This window comes from Tamandua tetradactyla, chromosome 17 (genome assembly GCF_023851605.1).
Source record: "Tamandua tetradactyla isolate mTamTet1 chromosome 17, mTamTet1.pri, whole genome shotgun sequence".
Classification (NCBI taxonomy): Eukaryota; Metazoa; Chordata; class Mammalia; order Pilosa; family Myrmecophagidae; genus Tamandua; species Tamandua tetradactyla.
In genome coordinates, this window is record NC_135343.1 from 60,501,635 (window position 1) to 60,515,442 (window position 13,808).

General features: G+C 36.9%; 1 protein-coding gene across 2 annotated transcripts in view; it reads left to right on the forward strand.

The window, feature by feature from the left end:
• RNF103 (ring finger protein 103) overlaps positions 1-8,372 on the forward strand; it is a 29,323-nt gene extending 20,951 nt beyond the window's left edge. For both annotated transcript variants that reach the window (XM_077134835.1, XM_077134836.1), the window contains 2 exons: positions 3,263-3,378; positions 6,363-8,372. In XM_077134835.1, coding sequence (XP_076990950.1) covers positions 3,263-3,378; positions 6,363-7,935 — 1,689 coding nt within the window. In that variant the 3' untranslated portion in view covers positions 7,936-8,372. The remainder of the gene's footprint in view (positions 1-3,262; positions 3,379-6,362) is intronic.
• Positions 8,373-13,808: the final 5,436 nt, after the last annotated feature.

Sequence of the window (13,808 nt, forward strand, 5' to 3'; positions counted from 1 at the left end):
CTGTTCTACAAATTTGTTGCAATGTACTTTGAAATTTATTGCTTTTTTTGTATATATGTTATTTTTTACAAGAAAAACAGAAGGAAGAGTATAATAGAGAAGATAGGATTTAACAAATGTATAAGATTGCTGAATCAATATATTAATATTTCTTTTGGTTTCCAGTGTCTTGGAGCAGCTGGAAATAAAAATGAAAAATTGTGAAACTGTAAACAATACCAAACCTTAAAATCTGTTGTATAACTACTTGTTAAAATGTACTTGGAAATTTATTGCTTTTTTGTATATGTATTATTTTTCTCAGTAAAAAAAATGTTTAAAAAAAGAAAGAGGGCTGAGAGTAGGGAGTATGGTGATAGGGTTTCAGAGACTTTTTAATCCTCCTGAAGGATATGAAAAATAAGTTCAAGATTCCTTTGATTACTTGCCTCAACGAAGAACTACCACATTGACTCTTGAGTGGTAACAAAAAGAAGGAAAAAGAATTCCCACCTTGCTTTATTTCCCTGTTTACTTTCAAGTAAAACTTATAAAGCACTTTTGTACTATGGAAAAATGTAAAAGCAAAGGACTTACTGGGCAGAGTTATTTGTATGAACTGCCTTAAAAAGAGCCTTCACTGCTGAGACCAGGTCCTCAGATTGGCTTCCTCCTGGTTACTTCTGAACATTCGAATAATAACTCATCTTCCTCAATAAGGCTGTTTTTATTTTAAAAAGTGTCAGGGTTCTCAGAGAAACAGAACCAACAAGATATATTTTTATAAGTGCACACACATTTACATTCGCACACACACATAGGCATGTAACAGGATATATATGTGTGTATTATAGGAATTGGCTTACATCACCATGGGGATTGGCAAGCTTGAATTCCATCAGGCAGGCCACAAGTTGGAAACTCATTAAGGTGTTGGTAAATTCCCCAGAAGACCTGGCTATCTGGAGTAAGGACTGAAATTCTTTTTGATTGCTGAAATCATCAGTTCTCCCACAAAGACCTTCAGCTGATTGGATAAGGAGACTACACTCATTGCTGAAGGCAGTCTCCTTAGTTGATAGTAGGGAGGTAATCAACCAAAGATGCAAATCAACTGTTTAAGTCCAGAAATACCCTCACAGTCACAATCAGGCCAGTGCTTGCTTGACCAAACAACTGTGCATCACCTGGCCAAGTTGACATATGAACTTAACCATCACATTGGGATCAAAGTCATGCTTAATGCCCTAAATTTTGTGTACATGTGTGACGGCTAAGCATCAAGGTAATATTACAAAATGTTACCTGTGCATTTATGTCTCTGTCACTATATGGTAGTATCAGTAGCATAGCACAGGGATTGCTGAACAGTGATCCTCTGGCAAATAAAGTGAACTTGCTGCTACCCTCTGGTGTCTCTCTCCCTGCTGCCTTCTGAAATTTGTTAGACCTCTGTTCTAGTTTGCTAACTGTCGGAATGCAACACACCAGAGATGGATTGGCTTTTAATAAAGGGGGGTTTATTTTGTTAGTCCTTCAGAGGAAAGACAGCTAACTTTCTACTGAGGTTCTTTCTTAGGTGGGAAGGCACAGGATGGTCTCTGCTGGCCTTCTCTCCAGGTCTCTGGGTTCCAACAACTTTCCCCGGGGTGATTCCTTTCTGCACCTCCAAAGGCCTGGGCTGAACTACAAGTGCTGAGATGAGGAATGCCGAGCTGCTTAGGCTGTGCTACATTGTGCTCTCTCATTTAAGCACCACCCAGTTAAGTCAACCGTCATTCATTGCAGCAGGCCCTCCTCCTAGCTGACTGCAGATGTAAATCAGCAACAGATGAGGTTCATGTACCACTGGTTCATGTCCACAGCAACAGAACTAGGCATGTTCACCTGGCCAAGTTGACAACTGAATCTAACTACCACAACCTTCCAGCAGAGAGGCCACAGTGAGGTAGTAGTTGCACCACCTCTTGCCTCCCTAATTTCACCCACCCACCCACCCTGGATTTCATTTCCTGGAGGCCCTTCCTCTCTGAAAAGTTAGAGGCCCCAAGGGTGTTGTGTTATACTTTTGAATTGAATAGTATCAATAATATAGCATTCATCAAACAAATTTGGCCCATAAACCTTTGACTTAAAATAAATCAAGCAACTGGTTTTACAAAGTTTAAGCATTTTTGACTTTCCTTTAAGTTCCCATTTAGTTATTCTTGTGTATTTTTTTTTTGTTTTTAATTGTTTTGTTTACTGGCCTCTTGAAATTTTGCTTTCATTCAAGGCTGAAAGATTAAGGGATAAAGGCAAAAGGTATTGATAATTAGAAAGGCTAGCATTTATAAATGTAAAGAGGAATCATTACATATTTTGAAGGTTAACTTTTTCTTTCTTTCCTTTTTTAAGCTCCCCCCCCCCACTGTAATCATATTTGAAAGTAGAAGTTCAAAAATGTAGAATTCATTATAGTAATTCTTTTTATATTTTGGAAGCTTTTAAGATTGTTGAAAAAGCCGTAGAAGTTGTGGTATTGATTTAGTCAAAGCATAGTATAATAGAAAAAAAATGTTTGACTCTTGGCTTCATAATATACTTCATAATTATACTTAGAATTAAAGTGAACTTTCAACTCATTGAACCCACACATGATCATTTTTAGTAAGCTTTATTTACATTAATTTTTGCAGAGCAATGAGAAATGACTCTAGAGGCCAAGGAATTGATTCTTCCTGTGTAACTTAATTCTGGAGAATTAAGACCACATAGTGGAAAACATGGCTAGCTTTTTAATTTGGTGTTGACTCCCTCTTTATGTACTGCCAGAGAGTGTAGGAATTTAATGTACCATGTTCAGTGTTTTAAGTGCTTTCTAGTTGAACATTTGCTTCTTCCACAAGAATTGCATTGGGCGGGCCGCGGTGGCTCAGCGGGCAAAGTGCTTGCCTGCTATGCCGGAGGACCTCGGTTCGATTCCCGGCCCCAGCCCATGTAACAAAAACGGAGAAACAGAATACAATAAAACAAGAAAATGTTTAAAAATGTTTCCCTTTCTTCCTTCCTTCCTTCCTTCTATCCTTCCTTCCTTCTCTCTGTCTTTCCTTTAAAAAAAAAAAAAAAAAAAAAAAAAAAAAAAGAATTGCATTGATGCTATGATGATATAGTAAACAAATAAGAACTGGGAATAGGATACCTTTTTCAAAAGAGTAAAGTTATATTGTAGATATAGTTAGTTTAACTACAGTTTAGGTGATTAAAAGTTTCTTTTTCTTTTACTTTTTTTTTTTTGGAATAGGTCATAGCAAATGACAGAAGTCCTGTTGTGGGTAAAATCCACTGGGAGAAAATGGTCAAAAAGGTGTCAAAATTTGGAATACGTACAGGCACTTTTAACTGTTCCAGTGATCCCAGGTAAGTGGATTAGACAATTCTTAGAATTTGAGTCCTAACTTGGCCTTTTCTTTGTTTATTAAGACAGTGAAATCAGAAGCCTGTTTGATCTGAAACCTAAACATAATGTTTAGTACCCTGTTGGCTGCATAGGAACTTGATTAATAGTTTTGATAAACTATGAGTTATTTACTTTCTCTCTGAAATCTCTCTCTGGTTCATCTGTGTTCTTTCTAGTAGGGATGTTTCTTAAGAGTACATTGTCAGTCCTTTTTGTTTGTTTTCTTTCACAAAGAGACCTCAGAGATTCATGGCTTCAGGTGATACCTCTGTGCTGATGTAACTCTTCTGTGATTCTCGGAGAGTTTTGTTTTTATTTTTGTCTTCATCTCTGTTATTGTCTGTCACATTTATTTCTTATTTTATTATTCCATATTTTCCTCCTAATGCTGCTTATTTCCACTCCAGTGCCACCAGATAGAGTAAGAAATTGTCTTGCCATAGAAGACTCAGGGTTATGGTACTTAGGGTCATTTTTTCCTTTTGAGGATTATGAAGATAAAGAACAACAACACAGGGAGATACAAAAATGCCTGGTCTTTTTATAAGTATTAGAGATTTTTGCAAGACTGGGAAACATGATTTAACTTGAAAGATATATGATGACATGGAATTTTCTTTTCCCATGGATATTTTTAAAAGTTTATCTGGAATAATAACCTTAAGCCTTTCACTTAGCTCTGAACTGAAAAGAAAGCCCATAGTGTATTTGTTTTTTACATGAAGACATGCATGCACTAAGGCCTTATAAAGTTTTCTGTCAGAAAGACTTTGTCATCTAATTTATGATGACTATTTAGCAGAGCTAAATAGTCTATGAGGTAGTTACAGAAAGACAAAAAGAATGACCAAGAGTAGAAATGTATCGTCACAAGTGTAGTATGTAGTTAAAAACTTAAGCTACCTAAACCTCTTAAGGTATAAATTAAGGCAATTATCTATATGCATTTGACTTGTTGCTTTTTTATGGGAGAGTGAAAATAGAATTTGTGTCAGTGAATTTTTGTTTTCAATTGAACAAATATTATGTAAGGAATAGAAGATACTTCATTTTGGAGGAATAGATAATTTTTAAACTGTTTTGGTTGAAGTAGAATATTGACATTAATGGAATCAACCTTCTTAAGGATGTGAATCAACTCAGCCAGAGCAAGCCTGTGATTCTGAGTCACCAGATAGTTTCCCAGAGTCATTACTGTCTTTAAGACATAACACATCTCCAGAAATCTTAAAATTATATCACAAAATTCCTGAGATAAAATTAATCATATCATAAAGTCATATGCCACATGCTCATGTCAGTTCTTTCCTCACTCTTACTCTGATCATAGATGGATGTGTGATGGACTTTTTAATTTAATAAAATAAAAGCCATGTATAACATTTATGATTTTACATCAGTATTCTAGAATAAAAAGGTTAGAAATCAAGTATTTATTACTAACCATTATTTACAAATCTGGAATGAACAAAATGTATACACGTGTCCCCTTCAGTCATTTTTTTTTTAATACTTTTATTGACAAATCTTCGCACACATACATTCCACACATGGTGTACGGTCAATGGCTCAATTCCTTACTTTTTGACACAAGGTGTTCCAGGCTCACTTTTCAAAAATTTTTTAAGTTTTTGGCATGGGCAGGCTCAGGGAATCGAACCCAAGTCTCTTGCATGGCAGGCGAGAATTCTGCACTGAGCCACTGTTGCACCGCCCCCAGGATCACTTTTATTTTCCCTGACCAACCACTGTAATCAGCCATATCTCCAAACAGCCCAAATTTCATGGTGGGCCTTTTTTTCTTTCAACTTTACTAAGGTATATTTTAAGTATCATAAAATTCCACATGGTAGGGAAATGCACTTTTTATTTGAAAGAAAGGAAAATGTTTTCACTTACAATCCCTTCACTGTAATTCAGTAGTTGTTTTCGTTTTTCAGTATTTCCTTTATTTGTCACTTAGTTATTTTTGGAACAAAGGGATATCAAAAATCTCATAGCAAGAATCAATGCAGCTACAAAAGGAGTGGAATCGTGACTCTACTTGATAAACCTACAGAAATGATTTAATTTTAAATTAAATGATTTTTCGGTTTACTCTGTAACATGGGAATAATCCTTGGATTGAATCTCTTCTTAATCTAAATGCTTTCTGTCTGTTTCCTCTGTGTTGAAGTAAAGTAAAGTACTCCTCTTCATGGTCGTCATTGAAGAGATGAGAAAAACAAGAGAATACGGGACATATAATAGCTCTTTTCTGGCTTCTTTTTCATGCAGATTACATTCTTGTAGCAGTGTCTGTGTGCACATGACACTGGTAGGTGCTTGGTTAATAAACAGGTAAGACACAGCTTCTACCCTTGAGCTTGCGTTCAAGTCAGGGACTCAATGTCTGGGATCATCTGTTTTCTTCTCTCTTCTCCACACATCTGAATTCAAACTATCCTCCATAGACCTAGCTCAGTTCCCAGATTTTTCATGAAATCTTCACTCACCCAAACTCCCAAAGATAGTCCCTTTCTTTGAACATCCTTTGCATTATTTGGCAAGAAAACATAGGCAGTTTTATGTATCCAAGTTTTGTGTCCTTAGTAGGATTTTAAGTTCTTTGTGAGTAGGAACTATTTTCCTGCTATCTCTTGGATCTTATAATGTAATAGTAACTACTTAATAGATATTGGAGTATTTGCTGATTCTCTTTGCTTCAAAGGCTATTGAAGGTGCATTTTCTTATAAAAAATAAAAGAACAGAAATATACAACAAAAGTACTACAAAAAGAGAGCTTGTTTTTCCCTCTTGCACTGCTGCCAAGTATTTGTACCACTTTTGATTATTTAGAGGTTACTTATAAATGTGTTCTTTTGTGCTAAAGATATATAAGTTGTTTGCACAACAGTTAAGATGAGCAGGCAAGCTGTTTACTTACAGTTTACTCTTTCGTAGATACTGCAGGAGAAGAGGCTGGGTACAGTCTACGCTCATTATGTCTGTTCCGCAAACGAGTACATCTAAAGGGAAAGTCATGCTTAAAGAATACAGTGGACGCAAGATTGAAGTTGAGCACATTTTTAAATGGATAACAGCTCATGCAGCTTCTCGGATCAAAACCATTTATAATGCTAAACATTTGAAAGAAGAATGGAATAAAAGTGATCAGTACTGGGTAAAAATCTACTTATTTGCAAACCTTGACCAACCCCCAGCTTTTTTCTCTGCATTAAGTATAAAGTTTACTGGAAGAGTTGAGTTTATTTTTGTTAATGTGGAAAATTGGGACAACAAGAGTTATATGACAGATATTGGTATACATAGTATGCCATCATATATACTTAGAACTCCTGAAGGAATTTACAGATATGGAAACCACACAGGCGAATTCCTATCCCTTCAGGCCATGGATTCATTTTTGCGCTCATTACAACCAGAAGTAAATGATTTGTTTGTTTTAAGTTTGGTTCTAGTTAACCTTATGGCTTGGATGGACTTATTTATCACACAAGGGGCTACCATAAAGCGATTTGTGGTTCTCATAAGCACTTTAGGGACATATAATTCTCTATTAATTATTTCCTGGCTACCTGTCTTGGGCTTTTTACAGCTCCCTTATTTAGATAGCTTTTATGAATATAGCTTAAAGTTGTTGAGATATTCCAATACAACCACACTGGCTTCCTGGGTCAGGGCGGACTGGATGTTTTATTCCTCACATCCAGCCCTGTTTCTGAGCACCTACCTTGGACATGGTTTACTGATTGATTACTTTGAGAAGAAGAGACGACGCAGCAACAGTGATGAAGTCAATGCCAATAACTTAGAATGGCTGTCAAGTCTGTGGGACTGGTACACCAGCTACCTCTTCCACCCGATTGCTTCTTTTCAGAACTTTCCTCTGGAATCTGATGGGGATGAAGACCCTGACTTCTTCTTGGAGCGGTTAGCTTTCCCTGATCTTTGGCTTCACCCTCTGATACCAACTGATTATATAAAAAACTTACCAATGTGGCGATTTAAATGCCATGGAGTCCTGTCTGAAGAGGAAATGTCGGAGGGCTCTCAAGATACTGAAAATGACTCAGACAGTGAAAACACAGACACTTTTAGCAGTGAGAAGGATGTATTTGAGGATAAGCAAAGCACAGTTCACAGTTCTCAAAGAAGAACAAGTCCCTGTGATGCTGAGGCTTGTTCATGTGCCAATAGATGCTATCAAATCAGCCTAGAAGAGAGGAAAGAAGGATTGGATGGACCAGATAGCACCGATGATGATGTGGAACCTGATTGGTTCACTTGGCCTGCTGATATGTTGCATTGTACTGAATGTGTTGTTTGCCTGGAGAATTTTGAAAATGGATGTTTGCTGATGGGGCTGCCTTGTGGTCATGTGTTCCATCAGAATTGCATCGTAATGTGGTTGGCTGGGGGCAGACACTGTTGCCCTGTATGCCGGTGGCCTTCTTATAAAAAAAAGCAGCCATATGCACACCACCAGCCCTCGTCTAATGATGTCCCACCCTAACCATGTGCAATTTGTTCTTTATAAGCTTTGAGTATCTTACAGCTTGCCTTTTTAATGTTAGTCACAATGTTTTTGGGGTTTGAAGTTTAGTTTAATGTTAGTACAATGACAGGAAATATACATTATGCTAATGTTGAAGACAAGAAATATTTGGTTGCCTTGTGTGTCAGTTGAATGCATACTTAATTGTAAAAAATATTATTTACAACATTGGAAATTCAGAAAGTAATGTTTTTTGTAAGCACAAAGTATGATAGAAATTTATCCTAGCAAGAGTTTACAAGGTAGGATCAAATTCTAATGAAATTGAGCCGGTTCTTATCCTAAATGTTTCCTCCCTTTTTACAACTTCTGTCCAGCACCTCTTGGTTAAATAATGTATGCTCTGAGACATGAAATTAAACAGACCTATGAAATAAATTATTTTAAAACCAGAAGGTTGCAGAACTTGCAATGTTAAATTTGTTTCGATATGTAGTTGAATGGTGTAAGTGTTTTGCTAGTTGGTTAATTTCTCAGGTAAGTCACACATGATTCTTGACCCTTAAAAAAAAAACAACAGAAATTAGGTCATTGACATTGACCAGAAAGGTCATGTTAGTTCACCTGTTGGCTTTGTTAGCTTTGATGGAAAGAATTTTATGGTAGACTTTTTTTAAAGTATTAAAAAAATTATTAGTATTTTGCATATTCATCAAAATGAAATCATCTATAGCATATTAACCATATACATATGACCTTAATATATTTTTCCTGACATTATTTTGAAAAATTTCAAAATGATGGAAAAGTTGAAGACATAACCCTAGAAATGTTCATTTCTCTTCATCTAGATTCACCAAGTGTTCACATTTTGTTACATTTGCTTTATCTCCTCTATTTCATGTTTCTCTCTTTTCTCCTTTTTTTCTTTTGCTGATCCTATTGAAAATAAATTTCAGTCACCATGAGCCTTTTCCCCTGAACATATCACCATGTACCCCCTAAGAACAAGGATGTTCTCTTATATGACCACCAGACCATCACTACATCCAAGAAATTTAGCGTTGATTCAGCACTAACTCATGTTCAATCTACACTCCCCAATGCTCCCCAAATACCCTTCATTTGTTTTATCGAGGATCCTGTTGTCATGTCACTTTAGCTCCTTCCTTTGATCCTGAGCAGTTTCCCTGCCATTTTTGTTCTATGTGTGTGAAGTCTTTTCTGATCCTAACATTTTTGAAGAGTCCAAGGTCAGTTGGCTTACAGAATGTTCCACATTCTGAATTTGAGTGTTTCTGCATGATTAGATTTAAATTAAAGAATGTTGCGTGAGTGATATGTAGTTCACATTTTTGTGGCATCAGGAGGCACACAATGTCAGTTTGTCCCACTGTTGGTGGTGCTAAGTTTGATTAACGTGATATCTGCCTTTTCATTTAAGGTACTTTTTACTTAAGACGGAACCTGTGAGACTTTGAATATCTTGTTCCACAGCAACCTTTAACCCAACAGTTTTAGCATGCATTGATGATTTTTTGCTTGAATCATTTAGTAAATAGGAGTTGGAAACAATGGAGATTTCCTAATTCATTCCACATTTATTAGCTGGCTGTTTTTGTTTTTTTTAAAGAACTTTCAATTTTTCGATTTTTCTTTCTCTCACTTGGAATATCACTGGACTCCCAGATTCTTTTTATATTCTCTGTGTTAAAAATCATTATTCTCTTTGATGCTCAAACTGCCACAAATTTATAGGCTTTTAAATCTTTATTGGCTATCCCCCCAAATGGTAAGAAAAAATTATCTCGTTCCAAATTGCTACTAGATTACTAGCAGAAATATATTTTTCTTCATAGTGCATGTAGTCTCATTTTCATACACTAATGGAACTTGTAAGTAATAGCACCTATTAACTTTTTATTAATATTTGGGTTTATTTTTAAAGTGCAAATGCTGTCTCTTGTAGTCTGATTTTCCTTTTGAAACAGTGTTAGTGTTTACACTAATATAAATTTAGTGCTTCCTAAATTCTGCCCACTACTATTCTCTGCTTCCAGTGGATATCTCCCAAATTTACAAGTCCAAGCAAAGGCCCCTCCCCAGGTCTTCAGATTAATACACGGCTGTCTGTTGGACAGCTCTTCGTGGATGCCTTTATGTACTTACCTCAGTAACTCTAAAACAGCTTTTCATTTCCTCCAGCAGCCCTTTTCCTCCCCAGCATCTGCACCCTAATACTCCTCTTATGATCCTGATCCCTGTTAATAGGTATCATATACGTATAATACTGTCCATTATGAAATATACACAGAAGTACAGATTTTTTAAAGATGAAAATTTCTCTTCTAGCATCAGTACACACCACACTTCTAGACTGCTAGCCTAAAAGATACATCAATCTCTCTAACATTGCTTTAAGGCCTTCATAATCAATTCCTTGATCATATCTTTGATTTGTCATGGCACTTCATAATGTTTATCACTCCAAGCGCATGCTCTATTTTTTCTCAACTTGGTGCTTTTCTTCCATATCTCCTCTCCCAGATGTTCTTTCCTTCTCCTCTGTTTTGCCTGACAAAATCCCACTTTCTCCAAGAACTCTCCTCCCTCCCATTCTTCCTGTCCTTTCCCACCAGACTTATAAAAGGCTGAAGACATCTTTACAAATGAAGTCTCAGTAGGATGTCAGTTTTTTTCAGGTGATCAAACGTAACCACCTACATGAAGCAAACTGATGTGAGCCCCTCTTCCATGTCCCCATGATACCTTGACCACGTCTGTCATACTTAGGCTGTTTGTATTAAAACCGTGTGCATGTGTCATCTTCAGGTGAGCTCCTTCATGCTAGGAATTGTGCTTTAATTCATCTAAGTGTCCATAGTGCATGGCATAACATAGAATAAAATGTGCACTAAAAATATCACAATGAGGTCAAGGGAAAAATACTTGGCAGAGGTTCAGGTCTCTAGGGAAGCTTGACTCATCTCTTGATTGTTATGCACAGGAAATAATAATGCTTTTATCAGATTTTTCTGGAGGTGGAGAATCAAAGGAAATATTCAGGATTGACAGACTCTAAACTTTAACTGTGACTGTTAAAAAAAAGTTTGAATTCTTAGAACAACCTATTGAAATTAATGAACTTCAGATACCAAGTGTGGGTGTTGTAATCACTGAACTCTGGTTGACTGTAACGGTAAGACACACAATTGTGTTCTGTCCAGGAGTTTTTCCACCACTTTTTCTCTTAATTGTTTCATTGTGTGTAAGTGTTCTTTCTTTAAGGATAATAAGCCCCCTGAAGGCAGGACTAGTGCTATACTCTGCTGTTAATATCTTTAATGTATTGGACCTAGAGTAGAGCTTCAGTAAATAATTATTGACTTGAATTTTAAGAATAGATTTTAATTTTGCCCTTTATCACCCATCTAGGACAGGTAGAAAAGATAAAAGAGATTATATTGCCAGTGCCCATTTTTAGTGACAAAGATATTGATGCTTATGAGCTGCTCCAAGACTAAATCTTAATAGGTGTTCCAACCCAACTCAATGCCCAAGAACAAAAAATACGCCAGGCAAAATTAACCCATGAGTTAATTAGGGACATACTAACAGAATATATCTTCTCAATGGCAACCTGTTGGGAAATGAAGGTGAGCACTCCAGGACATCAACCGAAAGGGAAGGGGCATGCCAAGAAGGTGGCTTATGAAGTTTGCCAGAGTCCCACGAGATGTGGTTATAACAGACTTTCAGCAGATTCTTGTATGATTTGGTTCAGAAGAGTCTCTGAACCAACAGTGCTTACCAACAGTGATATGGTGGTGGGTGTGGAAGGGATTGTTACATGACCTTTAATGTCTGTCCTGGGTTATGTAGGCTGCTGCATGTAGTGACTTGCTCTCAAAATGGAGGAAGGGGCGGGCTCGGGCCCTGCATCCTTACAATATGTTTCTTTTTCCACAGCCACATTTGTCTTTGCATCTAATCCTAGTATTTGGGAGCCTGGTAGATTATTCTTGTAATCTCTTTCCCTGCTCTCTCATGATGTTCACCTTGGTCATTTAATTATTCCTTAAAACTCTTCCAAAGGCACATATAGGGCAGAGAGAGGTGAGGTGTTGGGTCCTTTTTGCTATTGGGTCTGATTAAAAATTTACAGAAGGAAAAAATGGAAATATAATTGTTAAAAATATTTTTAATCATTCATGTGTTAATTATCCTGTTCTCTTTTTTTGTTGTCAATAATTGAGTTTGATGATAAATGATTAATTTAGTAATTCTGTTGACTTAATTTTTTTGTGACCTTCTGACCAAAAGTTTTTATAATTGCATGTATAGTAGATCAGTTCACTTCATATAATATACCCATGTAACATGTCGAAAAGAAAGAATTCCCATTTTATAGATGAATCAAGAATTCAGGAGAATGGGCTCTAGAGGCGTCCCAAAGAGGACCAAACCTTTCTGTGGTGCAGTAGCAACAGTGTTGGACTGAGTGGCACTCTCCAGTGGGCTGCTTCAGACTTAATACTCATTTAATTAGATTCATTCTTGGCTTTCAAAAATGCTCCTACTGAGGGTAAGCATTGAATTTTATGGCTTTGTGTTTTCTAGGCCACAGTGGGTTATGTTTCAAATAGAAGGAAATGGGTTTGCAGGGGCTTTGATCTGTGCAAGAGGAAACGCTAAAGCTCAAGTCCTAGCCAGTTGGCGGGCATGGAAGTCTTTGGGGAACTTCATGCAAGAAAGGAAGAGAAGAATGTGAAGCTTTTTTGTAGAGTAGGAGCCTGTGGACCCATCCAGCTAGTAGAACTGAAGTGGTTGATAACAAATGCTTTCCCTTGTAAGAGCCTCTCTGTAAGAAACTTCCATCTCTGTGGTCCACTCTGAGGGGCACTGCCCACTAAGATTAAACAATAAAGGCTGGAAGAAACCGTTTGGGGTGTTAAGTATCCAGCCTGCTGTGTACTTGGCAGGACCCATGGATGATGATGGGGTAGTAGATCCCCACTGGCTCACAAACCCTAAAGGAGTTGTTTGCATTTAGAAAAAGAAATAAAGACATTACCTTCCTACCTCTGAGCCTTCTCTTTGTAGAATCACCATGGAATGGTAATGATTATTTGAAACATGTTGCACTCCCTTATTGAATTCCTGTCCCTAAACACACAGAAACAAATAGCCAAGAAACCATATGCAACCACCCCAAATTTCCCAAGGAGTTGAAGTAATGCTAGAAGGGAAAACCTTCCAAATGAATGGCTCCTCTGCTTTCTTAGAACAAGTATGATGAGAGACTGGTTGCACTGGTGATATTGTGGTGTTAGATGTATAAAAAGTCAGGCATTCTTCTGGTTTTCTCTTCCAATGTTTTTACTACGTGGACGAATAAAATGAAGTATGCAAATTATATGAAACCCCTGGAAGGAAGATACTTTTCAAATACATCTTGTTTTTTAACCAATAAACTTACTACTTTGACAGCAATAAATAAATAAATACAATCAGGGAACTGAGATAAAGATATTACTAGGGCACAGCTTTCAAAATTCACCTGTCATCAGGGTTCAGAGAGACAGTTTGAATAGAGAGTGGTGAGAACAAGAGTGTATGGTCCATCTAAGGGTATTCTAATATACTTTTAGAAGATTGTGCCAACTGATCAAAGCTAGTGGTGGCCTCTGTAGCCTGTGGATAAGGAGCCTATCCTGTCTTGTTCTGGATTCTTTCTACCATATTTTCACTCTCATAAAGTAAGCACAAATTTGTAGACAAGAACTATAGGCAGCTGCCTCTTCTGTCAAAATTATTATATTATCCTTTATGCTGGTGCTAAATTGCACACTTGTTATTTTCAAATTCTGTGCATGATGGGATAACAGGCT